Source organism: Myotis myotis, unplaced genomic scaffold, assembly GCF_014108235.1.
Source record: "Myotis myotis isolate mMyoMyo1 unplaced genomic scaffold, mMyoMyo1.p scaffold_m19_p_2, whole genome shotgun sequence".
Taxonomy (NCBI): domain Eukaryota; kingdom Metazoa; phylum Chordata; class Mammalia; order Chiroptera; family Vespertilionidae; genus Myotis; species Myotis myotis.
The window spans coordinates 210,368,650-210,382,583 of NW_023416324.1; the positions used below are offsets into that span (position 1 = coordinate 210,368,650).

Consider the following 13,934-nt stretch of genomic DNA (forward strand, 5'->3'; position numbering starts at 1 on the left):
GTATGCAGTTAGCCTTGGCTTAGAAATTGTGGCTCTCCATTAGGGGACAAGCACTGATACAGATGTGGATCCTCAGTACGGAGATCAGCTTGTGGGTATGTTGTATTTCCAAGCACTGTTAGTAGTCTTGGCATCCAGAGGGGTGCAGTTGGGGTGAGAAAGAGAGACATTCAAAAATATGTCCTTTGGTTAAGAAAGATAGACAAACATGGTAGGGAAATGGCCACCGCAGTGAAGATCAGCTGGGACAGATAGGGCAAGTTGGTTGTGAGATAGGGCACGTGCTGGCACCCGAGGGTACAGAGACCGCAGGCCAGGGTGACTTGTTTGGAAGTCAGGGCTGCACTCACTAACCAAATACTGTGCGTGCTGTGGGAGTAAGTGGACTGGCCATGTGTCACATCAGTGGACTTGCTTACTATTAAAGCTGTTCCTTCATTTCCCACAACGCATTTGACCTAAGAGACTCATAGACAACACACACTCTCAAATGCTTCCATGTAACCCATACAGGGAAGATGTAGCATGCATCCACTCCCTGTGTACAATTATACGGGGTCGTTCTAAAGAATGGTACCCTGGGGAATCAAGCTCAGAAACCCAGGAAGTGGTCTCAGTTGTTAGATTCATCTTGTTTTTGTGGTTAGAGGCAGCCCGGCCCTGACCCACCGTCAGGAGTGGAGCACTGCTGCAGCCACGACTTCCCGAAGATTTGGTCCACTCTCTCCCCGTGGCGCACCACCAGCACGCTTCTCCTCACGATGGCGGCCTGCGATGGAGGAAGGGGAGAAAAGTTGGGGTAAGCAACAGACAAGCTAAAAAATATGTCCATCCTTTGAATAGCATAGCCAAACATTGTTAAAATGTGCAATTTAACATCTGCATTAAAAGACTTCTTCAAAAACAGAAGTCGTCCAACAGCTGGCCTGGGTATGGGGGCCTTCCTTCCTTGGTCCGTAGCTACGTCCCATTTTACCACCATCATCACAGTGAAAGAGGACCAGGAATTGCAGGTTCCAATGTCTTTAATTTCTTGCACCTTTTTATCTCCTGAGCATTATCACATTATAAAGGAAATGAAAAGAAACAAAATGCCCAAATCATAGCACATTCACTTCTCTACTCTTTGGCTCTTCCAAGTCCTTATCCCTTGTCTTAGTCCATTCCAGCTGCTCTAACAGAACACCACACACGGGTGCCTTATAAGCAACACACATTTATTTCTCCCAGTTCCAGAGGCGGGAAGTGCCAGAGGTCAGGGTGCCAGCGTGGTTGGGCGAGGGCCCCCTGCTTAGCTGCAGACTTCTCTCTGTGTCCTCATGTGGTGGAAGGGGCAAGGAGCTATCGGGTCTCCTTTATAAGGGCACTAATCCCACTCACGAGGGCTCCACCCTCAGGACGGAAGCACCTCCCAAAGGCCCCACCTGTTAATACCATCACCCCGGGGCCTAGGGACAAGGCAAAGCAAGTGCCATGATCGTCTCTTACTGGAGTGCGCAGCTGTTTGGTTCTGGATGCCAACACCCACCTCCTAGGGAGGAGCTCCAGGTGGAAAGCTGTCTTACAAATTTGCATATGGTGGCTCAGGGGTTGCCTATACTGATACCTGGATGCCTCTCCCCTCCAAGAATGAATATGAAAATATCCTGTCCCATTCCTTGTCTCTACTTGAGCTGCAAGTGGTTTGCAAGGCACACAGGTGCTCCTGGTTTCTGTCTGCTTACTGACCATCTCAAAGTACTCTCTGTGCGTTGGGATGAGGGTTTGGATTTGGGGCATTTTCTTCCCTAGAAGATCCTGGAGCACTTTGACTTTGAAAAGCAGAGCTTGGCAACAAGAATATTTAGATACAGTGACAGGTCCGTGGGGAATGGAATGACTGAGCCCTGGGGTCCACACAACAACATGGTTGTGCTGACTCTTTAGTCATGGGGTCCTGTATGTGTGTCCTGTTGCTGCTGCAACCAAGTGCCACCAACTGGGTGGCTTTAAACAAAATAAATGTATTCCCTCACAGTTCTGGGTAATAGAACTTTGAAATCAGGGTGTCCACGAGGCCGTGCTCCCTCAGAGGTTATAGGGGAGGGTTCTTCCTGCCTCCTCCAGGTCCTGGTGGTGCCAGCAAGCCTTGGCTTGTGGCCACATTGCTCCAATCTCTGCCTTGTGCTCACGTGGCCTCTTCCCTGTGTGTCTGTGTCTTTTCCTCTTCTGCATATCAAATTCTCTCTGTTTTCCTCTCATAAGGACAGTTGTGATTAGATTTAGGGCTCCCGGGATAATCCAGAATACTCTCCCCATCAAGACTCTTCACTCAGTCCCATATGCAAAGGTCCTTTTTCCTTATAGAGTAACATTCACAGTCCCAGGGATTAGGAACACCTATCATTGAGGACATTGTTCAGCCACTACATGTCCATTTTGCCAAACTTGATACCACAGTTTTCTTTTCTTGCTGTTTGGAGGGGGCACACGCTGACCAGGTGAGAGCGTTCAGAACTCAGGAGGCGCGTGTTAGGTTTTCATGCATTTAAAGCACCAGTGAGTTCAGACACAGGCTGAGCAGTAGTTAGCATAAGTCTTTCATTCCAGCTTCTTCCTGCCCATCAATCTGGAAAGGGGGTCCAGTCTCAGGGAGCCCCCTGGTTTATGTCTGCTCTCACACTCTCCACCTGGTGAGTCCAGGCTCCATTACACCTTCCAGAGCCTGGGCAGTTTGGGGGTGGGAGCCCCGTTTTTGACTCTGTGGTGGCAGGTCTCTAGCTGCCATCAGCGGCTCCTCTGCCCTGGTCCATTCTTTTTCACTGGAGACCTGGCTAACGGCGATGCTGGGCTGCCTCCCCAGCGTCCAGTGTTTTGTGCTCAGCTTTTGTCTGAACTGAGCCCACCCCAGCCTGGAGGCAGCCTCCGGGGGACTGACGGGTTCTTGGGGATGGAGTTTTGGATTGAGGGTGATTCAGTCGGGAGTCTTGGTCAGGCCCTTATTAGGTCATTCCATGGTTTATCCAGTGAGATCTATGGGCCGGGCCTGAGCCAGGCTCTGGGACACAGCGTGAGCCAGATGCCATGGCTCTGCCCTCTGGGCAGGAACGGTCTCTCAGCCCCAGGGCCTGGCCTGCAGTGGACAAGGGACATCCCGTCTCATGTAATTCTTGAACAGCCCAATGTGGGGGGCGTTTAGGTGTCTGCATTCCCACAAGCTTCCCAGCCTCTGCAGGCCTCAGTCTTCAGATCTGTAAATTGGGGATGGAGTGGGACTAATGCCCCCTGTGCTGGTTGGGGTGGTAGTGGCTGGAATGAAAGCCTAAAGTAATGGGTGTGGCACAGAGTGGGGACGTGGAGGGACTGCTCACTCAGGCCACAGAGGCATTTGCACTGGAGAGGAACCGGCCAGGGGCCAGCTGCAGGTGCTGCCCGGCCCCTGGGTTCCTCATAAGGGAAGGTTGGGACTCTGTCCAGGGGGGTGCTGCCTGCTCCTTGGGGGCCCTGCCCGCGGCCTTCACCCCTATGCTCCCCATGCAGGTGGTGGGCTCAGATGCCCTTGCTGTGCCCCTGACCCAGGTCCTGAGGCTGCCATCGCCCCCTGTCACTGAGCCTGAGTCTCCTTATCTCCCCCAGCCTGACTTGTAAGCTCAGAAACTCCGTCTTTCAGGGGCCCAGAAGGAGGGGACTTCATCAGGGTCACCCAGCTTGTAATGAGAGAATCGGGTGAGAGCTCTGGATTCCAGGCAGGGCTGTGTCCCTGTCCCTTCCCTGCCCTGTGTCCTAGCGTCTTGATGAGTTACAGCCATGTGCTCCCTGTTCTTGCAGACTCAGCAGGCCTCTCTGGAGCGCAGGCTGGTTCACAGCTGTTGGGGGGAGGGGGGGGGGCGTTTCACCCTGTGCCGAGGTGACAGAGCAGCAAGGTGCCTCAGCCCAGAAGGGGAGGGCCTCCTACCACCCCCACCCTGTCTGTGCTTTACTCCGGGAAGCAGGCGGGTATGTGTCTATAGAACAAAAGCCGCACCCGTGAGGCTGTGTCTACTCAGAGTTAATACAAAGGGCCCCACTTTACAGAAAGGGCTCCCTCACCTGTAGGGCCTGCAGGCTGCCTGCACTCCTTGGCCGTGGCGGGGGAAGGAGCTCCCCATTCCGCCTGCTGCTGGCTTCACCGTCCTTTCTGGGGTTCGGGTCCATGGCCAGGCTGAAGGTGTACGTCCTGTGGGAGAGGAAACGAGGTGCTGCGTCAGGATGACGTGGGAAGCACTGGTCTTGCTCGAGGTGTACACGTCCAGATGGAAGGTCACGGTGGGGACGAGTGGAATGATGAGCTCAAAGAGCTCGGTGCCCATAGAAAAGATTCCGAGTAAATGGTGGCCGTTTGTCACCATCTCGCCGCCTGGTCACCAAATCTGTAAGTTGAAGTCCTGAATCTTTGGGACCTCAGAATACGATAATATTTGGAGATAGGGGGCATTTAAAGATGAAATTAAGGTAAAATGAGGTCATTACAGTAGGCCTTATAAGAAGAGGAGACTAGGACACAGACACACATAGAAGGACAACCATGTGAGGACACAGGGAGAAGACAGCCATCTGCTTGCCAAGGAGAGAGGCCTCAGGAGAAACCAGCCCCATAGACACCTTGATCTTGGACTTCCAGCTTCAAGACTGTGAAAGAATAGTTTCTACTATTTATCCGCCCAGCCCGTGGTACCTTGTTACAGCAGCCTGAGCAGACTGTACAACAATCTCTTAGAGTCACCCTCCGTAGTAGCCAGAGGTGTAAAGGTCGGCGTGGTTGGGATACAGGAATGAATGAACAGGGAACACACACTTAAAGAGCTGTGCAAGCAGGAAAGGGACAGGTGCTCTCGTGGGAGAGTGGCTGAAAGCAGTGCCCGGATGTTGTAGGCCATGAGGAAACGGCTACCTGTCCCGGGAGTCGATCATGGTGCAGGGGTGGGTGGGATTCATGAGCTCTGATGACTGAAAGAAAGGACCATGGCAAACCCTAGGATAAGAGGGGGTGGGCTGATGGGGTGCCCTGAATGAGAGTGTCTGAAGGAACTGGAGGGGCCAGAGGAGGAGAGTGACGGAGGAACAGAGAACCTATGGCCAATGGGCACACATCCTCCTGGAGCAAGCAAATGTCCGTGCCCCCGAACACTCATTTTGTAAAAGGAAAGGTCATCTTTATAAACTCAATTTTAAAATAGTCTACACTCAGAGCAGAGAAATGGGGCAGCAGCTAGAGAGGGAAATGGGAAAAAGGAAATTGTGCGGGATTTTGTTTTTAAGTAAACATGGGAACAGCATGTTTGTTTGCTGGTGGGAACGATCGGGGAGGTCTTAGGAAAAGTAGATGATGCTGGCACGATGGTCTTGGAGGGATGGGATGCAGGCACCAGAGGCCAGTGTCTGATGAGGGAGAAGGGCAGCTGGTGTAGAGACTGCAGGTGGACACGACCTGTCATGTTGGGTGGGAATGAAGAATACAGTAGATAGCATCCTGGTTAAATGAAAAGTTAGACACGAATCAGCTGGTGGGCAGAAGTGCCCGAGGGCTGTGTGTCCAGGGATGCCTGGGCCACAGGTGGTGCGATGACAGAGGAGGAGAAGGAGGCAGGTGATCTGATCACGCAGGTGCCTGGGAAGGGACATCGCCTTTGTTACTATTTTCTTAAGAGCATTGTTCCCAACTGGCTCTGTGGGCTGTAGTATTCTTGATGACTTTTCACATGCAGAAACCTTAAATTTTAAGCATTTAATCATCATTATGAAAGGCAGACTTAATGCCCTAGCCTGTTTGACTCAGTGGATAGAGCATCAGCCTGTGGCCTGAAGGGTCCTGGGTTCGATTCTAGTCAAGGGCACAAACCTTAGTTGCAGACTTGGTTGCAACTCAGGCACCTGTGCAGGCAACCAATCGATGTGTCTCTCTCACATTGATGTTTCTTTCTCTCCGTCTCTCTCCCTCCATTCCACTCTCTCTCTAAAAACAAAAAAATCAATGGAAAAATTTCCTTGGGTGAGGATTAACAAAAATAAATACATAAATAAAATGTTTTTAAAAAAGAGAGATAGAGTTAAATGTCTCTTTAAGACCTCTTCTATCCCTTATGTGCTTTCAAAGCTCTCCCCAGAGAGTCCAGAAATCAGAAATACACTAATTTAAACTGCTTTCTATTTTTAAATAATTTTCTTTTTCTGTTTAATGCTTATCTTTGCCAGGAATTGGTTTCAGTGTATGACGTGAAGTCATGTAAAATACCATTTATTTTACACCCATTCTTTCCCTACTTCTTTTCTTTAAATATGTTTTTAAAATTGATTTTTAGAGAGAAAGGAAGGGAGAGAGATAGAAACATCAATGAGAGAGAAACTTCATAGATCAGCTGCCTCCTGCACGCCCTCTACTGTGGGTCGAGCCCACAACCCGGGCATGTACCCTGACCAGGAATTGAATAGTGGCCTGTTGGTTCCTGGATCGATGTTCAACCACTGAACCACACTGGCCAGGCTATTTCCCTGTTTCTGATGTAGCTATTAGATGTGAACGTCTCACTATCCCGCGTGTACTGCTCTGTTAGCTGTTCTGTCTCACCAATGTGTGTTTTCCTTTTCCTCCAGCCAAAACCATATTATAGATTTGTCACACATTTTTAACATCTGGTAGGGTAACTACTCTGATTGTTTTTATTTTTCCAAGTTTTCTTGGCGTATCTCTCCTGTTTATTCTTCCAGATAAACTTTTCAGCTATTCACGGACGTTCCAGAGAAACGACGCCACTGGGGTTTTTCCTGGAATTTTTTAAAACCTGGAAATGACTCCAGGAGGCATGACTATGTTCACATGATTCATTCTTTTAAGTCACGAATGTGGTGTGTTTCTAATAATTGGCCCATTTGTTGAGTTTGCATTTCTCTTATAGAGGACTCAGGGCCCCAAGTTCTCATTAAACCTCTAGCTCCCAAGCCCCCATCCTAAGACCCTGAGGAGGAACAGAGCCGGGAGCATCTCAGGGGCACCTGTCCTGCATCATCTCGGCCATCCAGCGCCTCAGGTCGCCTGCTTCCACGCCATGGGCCACATGCCGTGGACCATTCGTCACCCTCAGTATTTTGCTTTAGTCAATGCATTTCTTACATTGTCTGCAACTTGTACCTTCTCTTTCCATGACGTTGCCTGTCCTGTCTTGAGCTGTAAACTCCTATGGGTGGTAACCAGGTCGAATAGACTCAGCGTGTTCATTTGAAATGTGAGCTTTAGCTGAGCATAGGCCCAGAACACCGATATTATAGTCGAACCATTGACATTTCCCACTTCAAATGCACACGCTCTCAGTAGCGAAGGCGCTATTCATAGTGTCTCATACTGACACAGGAAATGTTGGCTGGTTTCCTCTTCCTGCAGGCGAGGCGGGGACACCCGCACCCTGCTTGTGGCTCACCGTGTAGACAGCAGTCTCGTTATCTATAAATAACATCCGTGCAATTTACAGTTAGAGACAAAATTGACTTGTTTTTGCTAGTATTTCCAGTGCAACGCAATCAAAACGACCATGGGATTGGCAACGAGAGGAGAAAGGACCTCACATTTGAATATTTCTGTTTTTTTCTTTAACTTAAAAGAAATACCTACTGGTTAACTTATACCATAGATGTGTTTAAATTTTCCCTGGCTTTTAAAAGGGGTTGTGTGGATAAGGTCCCCGTATTAGTTGCTAAAGCCACCATAACAAGGTACCACAGACTGGGCGGCTTAAGCAACAGAAATTTATTCTCTCAGTCTGGAGGCTGGACGTCCCAGATCCAGGTGTTGGCTGGGTTGGTTCCTCCTGAGGCCTCTCTCCTTGGCGAGTAGATGGTCGACTTCTCCCTGAGCCCTCACGTGGTCATCCTCTGGGTGTCTGTGTCCTGATCTCCTCTGCTTATAGGACACCAATCAGATTGCATTGGCGCCTACTCTAACAGCCTCATTTTAACCAAATCTCTTCCTGAAAGACCCCACCTCCAAGCACAGTCACGTCTTGGGGTGCCAGGAGTCAGGGTTTTCACCATATGAGTTTTGGGCGGACACAATTCAGCCCAGAACAATACCATCATTCCATTGGAGCTGCTTGCCACCAGCTCACGCTGTGGTTTTGCAAAGTTACTGGCTCAGTGTTGGACACCTCCTCTCGGCTAGAAGGTGACTAAATGTTCTCTAAGCCCTACCCCCCGGGCCTCTCTGCTCTTGGTTCTACGATATGCTACGTGCACTGTTCTGTGTGGAGGGTTGAAAACTACTGCGATTCAAGACTACAGTCCTCCATCACCTCTGATTCTTTTCTTCACAGTAACAGATAAACATTGTCCTGTGAATTGTTGTCAAGGAAATCCAGGCTACTGGGACCATCAGTGTATAGGCTGAGGTTGTTGTACTGGGGAGGGGTGCCTGATGTTTTAGTTGCCAAGCAATGAACATCGTAGCTGCAGACTCACACCTGGAAGTGTGTCCCTGAAGGACTCCTCCCGCATCTGCTCCCAGGTGCTGTAAGGCCGGCAGTTCTTGCTGACTGGGTTGCACAAGCCGACCAGTGCAGGGGCCAAGGCTGAGCCCTGCAGTTGATGCTGCAGGGATATCTACATCTGCCCACAGCTAAGCTGGCCTCTGGACAGTGCCATCTGACCACAAGCCCACTACTCAAAGCTTTTTTTTTGTTTTGTTTTTTTAAAGCAAGTTTTAAAAGGCTTGGTCAGGACCCTGAGTCTGACAGCACACTGGCTATCTGCCATTCTGGCCAAGAATCATGTCACAGTTTGTCTCACTGCTCCCCTAGGGAGATGGGCTGCTTCTAAAACACAGCCAAGCAGACGCCCCACAGCCTAGTCTAGTACTTACTTTTCTCTCCTTTGGTTGCAGTTTTCATTAACATTTACTAATTCCTAAGGGAAATTTGTCTCTGAGGAGAACAGTCACAGAAATGTCAGGCTTAAAGGCTGGAATGATTATTTTGGTGCCTGACATTAATTGTGAAGTAAAAAATGTTATAGCCACAAGCTTATCTGCTACAGGGTCTTCTAGAAACATCCAGGTTGCCAATTGCCTGGTGACAGTGAAACTCTCTGGTCTTGAGCAGGGAGGAGACCTGCTGAAGGACAAGGGCCTCGGGAAGCCCCATGACCCCCAGAACTCAGTCTCCTGGAACCGGCATCTCCTCTCCTGCTGGAATAGTGTATTGGATCAGATGAGGATGGAGTTGGTATTAAGAGGAAGCAAGCACTTCCTTAACTGTGTGACATCATCTAGCCTCTCTACCCCCTGGGTCTGAGGTGCTCAGCCCTCCAGAGGGAGGGAGGGAGGTATTTGATGATCCCTGCAGTCCCTGGTGGCACCACTATCCTGTGATTTTGTGGTGGCCCATGGGATCCATGACCCTGTCTACACCTGCAAAATTGTGCTTGTCCTGAGCAACTGGTCTACCCGCCTGTGGGATGGCTGTCGTCATTGGTAGAAGCCACAGCCTTGCTCCCATTGGGTGTGGGACAGCTTGGAGCCGGGACCTCACAGAATGCACCTGGGGCACAAACCTCAGCCCTGGATCATCTGACTTCTCTCCCTCTGACCCAATTTCCTTATAATCTTTACTTTTAAAATGGATTAAATTCTACTTTGAATAAGTAATGCATTTATAGCATTCAAATTATAAAAAGTAAGGAATGGTTCTAGAAAGTCTTCCTCCCATTCCTGTTCCATCCTCCCAGCTTCAACCCCCACCCCTCACTGGCACCTCTGTTAGAAGTTTCTAGAGATTCTCCTTTCCAGGGAACTTTGAGACAGAGACTTGCCTAAAATACATATCATGCATGTATATGCATAGCCAAGTATGTCTAACTTCATCCTTTCTCCACAAATGGTATTATACACACTGTTCTGCAACTTACCTAAGATGTTTTTCAACTTACCTAGGATTACATAAAATACTTCGTCATGACCATTTCAAAAAATTGCAACTATTGTATTGTGTGGATGTACCCAGTTTAGTTCACTGGCTTATTTTTAAATTTAGTAATCTCTTCCATAGGCAGTTTAGGTCTTGGTTGAAAGCATACACACACCTTTTCCCAGTTATCCACTCAAATGCCATCTAGGTGCTGCTGTGAAGAGATTTTGCAGATGTGATTAAAGTCCTTAATCAGTTGACTTTAAGTTAATCAAAAGGGGGAGTGTCCTGACTGGGCTTGACTTATTCAGTTGGAAGGCCTTTAAAAAAGGCTTAGCTCAGAGATTCCATGAGCTCAGAGATTCCAAGTAGCAGCTGTGTCTGCAACTGCTCATCTACCTGCCCATGCATGATATGTATTTATATGCAAGTTTACTGGATTGTCACACCTAGACCACCAGCTTTTGCTTGCCCATGGTTTCCAGGCAGCCGTGGGCTCCTTCCCGTCCTCTTGCCTGCCCTTGCTTGGCCAGTCACAACAATTGCACATGGAAATTCCCTGTAATAAATCCATATATGTACATGTACATACATGTGTGCAATGTATGTATATGTTATAATACAAATAATACAAGCAATATAACAAAATATAAATTATAATTATAAATAATTAAATATTACCTATAGACTAGTATATATATATATATATATATATATATATATATATATATATGTCTATACATACACAAGGTGAGGCAAAAGTAGGTTTACCGTAACAAAAATAATACAATAATCAATAAATAATAAGCCAAGAATAAACTCTTGTTTTGCATACTCACAACTGTAAACCTACTTCAGCTCCACCTTATATAATATAAAAATTACTGTTAAACTGTAATAGAAATATGGATGTTAAAGGTGTTGCTGGTGAAGACTCAGAAGGAGTGAGACACACATTATAGGAAACTGAAGGAAGGGGTGTCCTTATTATGTAGTGGAAAAAAGTTTAGTGAAATTGTCTGTGGAAAGCAGAACTTATAAGTGAGGAAGTTGGTTATGTGGCTAAGGACACATCCATGCAGTGTGTTAAAGGTGTGAGGAGAGAGAGAAATTGAGGGAAGAATCTATCTATCTCTATATATCTCCTATCTAATAAAGAGGAAATATGCTAATCGACCCTCATGCTGTTGCAATGATGGCAGAGCCCACAGCCAATAAGGAGGGAATATGCTAATTGACTGCCCAGCCCTCAAAGATGGTGGCGCCCACAGCTAATAAGGAAGGAATATGCTAATTGACTGCCCCACCCTCGAAGATGGCAGCACCCACAGCCACAAGATGGCTGGCAGGGGAGGGCAGTTGTGGGCAATCAGGCCAGCAGGGCAGGGCAGTTAGGGGCAACCAGGCCAACAGGGGAGGGCAGTGGGGGGCGACCAGGCCGGCAGGGAAATGGTTAGATGTTGATCAGGCTGGCAGGGGAGTAGTTAGGGGGTGATCAGGTTGGCAGGCAGAAGCAGTTAGGGGCAATCAGGTGAGTGGTTGGGAGCCAGGAGTCCCAGATTGTGAGAGGGATGTCTGACTGCCGGTTTAGGCCTGATCCCACAGTGATCGGGCCTAAACAGGCAGTTGGACATCCCCCAAGGGTTCCAAGATTAGAGAGGGTGCAGGCTGGGCTGAGGGACATCCCCCCTCCCAGTGCATGAATTTCATGCACCGGGCCTCTAAAAAATATATATAGAGGTAATATGCAAATTAGGCCGGGATGCTGTAATGGGTCATGACCAGACAGGAGGAGGTTGTGCCCACAGGTGAGGCCAGAGCGGAGACAGAGACAGACACAGGGGGGCCTGCCTGAGCTGGTGCAGTGGCTCCGGTGGCCTGGAGCGGACACAGGCAGGGGGGTAGGGGGGGCCTGGGGTGGAAGTCAGGTGCGGGTCCCGGCCACCTATGGCGCGGGTCCGGCCCAACTCCTGTGGTGGCCCACGGGGTGCCTCCTTGCATGGTGGGAGGTGGGGCGCCTCCTCATGCGATTTCAATCGTGCGCTGGGCCTCTAGGTGTTAAATAAGAGGAACCAGTACTTGGTGATTGTGAAAATCCTCAGACTCTTCAGGTAATGTTAAAGATGCTAAAATTAAGAAATTCCAGCCCCGCCAGTGTGGCTCAGGGGTTGAGTGTAAACCCATGAACTGGGAAGTCACAGTTTGATTTCTGTTCAGGGCACATGCCTGGATTGCTGGCTTGGTTACCGGTAGGGGGCATGCGGGAGGCAGCTGATCAATGATTCTCTCTCATCATGGATGTTTCTCTCTCTCCCTTTCTTACTCTGAAATCAATAAAAACATAAAAAACAAATTCCAGCTGAAGTCACGAGGAGTGACTGATATTAATTGTGAAGTAACTACTCTAAGGAAATGAATTCTGTCAACAACCATGTGAGCTTGTGGGAGGACCCCCAGCCTCAGATAAGCCCCCGCCCCAGCCAAACCCGACTGCAGCCTTGGGAGCCTCTGAGCTAAGCCATGTCCAGACTCCTGACCCATGGAAACTGTGGGATAATACATGGATGTGGTTTAGCTGTTAAGGACATGATCACACAGCAATAGGAAACTAATAACGTACCGTAGGACCCTACCGTTTATCCATTGGATGGAAGGATAAGTAAAACCAAGCACAGGACCTCTGATGGTAATTTATATCCATAAGAACGAAGTGGTATTGTGCAGTCTTTTGGGATTACGGTCTTAGAAGCCATTAGAGTAATCCATGTTTTCTGAACGTTATCAGCAGAAAAACACGAATCAGCCAGGACACTTACCGTATCCCTGCAGGGAGAACGTTGCTGGCACGGAGAAGGCAATTTTTACCAATGATGGGATGGTCGGGAAGCAGGCCAACACTGTGCCCACTGTTTTCAGGGGGACGCTCTCGGGCACTAACTCAGAGACCGTTGGGCTGCCGCTAGAGGCGAAGCTCACCTGTGCTTCACCCAGGTGTCACACTCGCTGGCTCGCTCGGTGTAGTTCTCCGGCAGGAAGCCCCGGCAGCCGGTCCGATGCGAGATCCCGATCGCCCAGCCCTCGCTGGCTTCCTCCTGCTGAGTGGGGTCCACGAAGATGTACTCGCCGGGACTTAGTGTCAGCTCGTCCACGTTCTGGGGCTTGTACTGAAACAGGGCCCGCAGGGTCTGGGAGAGAGGCAAAGGTGGTCACGGCTCCCGCAAGGACGTGTGCTGGGAAGGATGACCGTAGGAGGCTCCCTGCTCTGGCTTTCAGGCTGCCTGGGGGGCTGTGTCTCCAAGACACCCCCCAAGCCTTTGTCTGATGACAGCACAGAATATAACAAAACACAGCATAGAATCCTTTGGATAGATTTAGAAATGAATGTTGGTGTCTATCATCTGTCCATGCATGGATGCATCTATCTATCTATCATCCATCTATCATCCATCATCTCTCTACGATGTCTGTCATCTCTCTATCTGACCATCTTTCCATCATTCATCTATCATCTATTCATCTACTTACCTACCTACCTACCTACCCACCTACCCATCTATCTTTGTGCTTATATTTTATATGAAAAGTCTCAAAGTATAATCAGACTTTTACATCTACCTTCCTTGCTGTGAAGTTTCTTATAGCTTCTCTTACAACATGGAACGTGGTGGATTCATTCATACTTATTTTGTGCGTCCGTAAGGAGCACTGCATGGTTTCCATTTGAACGAATCAACTTAGTGAGAGAAGGTCTTTGCCCAAATCGTTATCTAAATAAATTAATAAGCAACACAATATATCGATAAACCTTTGCAATCCTCTATTTTTAATGACCAGAAATGCTTCCATTTATTTTCCCCCCCAAGTTGTGTGTCTGTAACTGATACAGGGCGGGGCAAAAGTAGGTTTACAGTTGTTTGTATGGAAAAATAATACAATAATTAATAAATAATATAAGAATAAACTGTTTTGTGTACTCATAACTGCAAACCTACTTTTGTCCCATCCTGTATATATAAAGAATGCTAGTTA

At 48.5% G+C, this 13,934-nt stretch overlaps 1 protein-coding gene across 2 annotated transcripts in view; it reads right to left on the minus strand.

Moving 5' to 3' along the window:
* UBASH3A (ubiquitin associated and SH3 domain containing A) overlaps positions 1 to 13,934 on the minus strand; it is a 42,512-nt gene that overhangs the window by 16,983 nt on the left and 11,595 nt on the right. For both annotated transcript variants that reach the window (XM_036351434.1, XM_036351433.1), the window contains exons 6-8: positions 12,882 to 13,090; positions 4,069 to 4,195; positions 670 to 769 (exon numbers count right to left, since the gene is read on the minus strand). In XM_036351434.1, the coding sequence (XP_036207327.1) occupies positions 670 to 769; positions 4,069 to 4,195; positions 12,882 to 13,090 (436 nt within the window). The remainder of the gene's footprint in view (positions 1 to 669; positions 770 to 4,068; positions 4,196 to 12,881; positions 13,091 to 13,934) is intronic.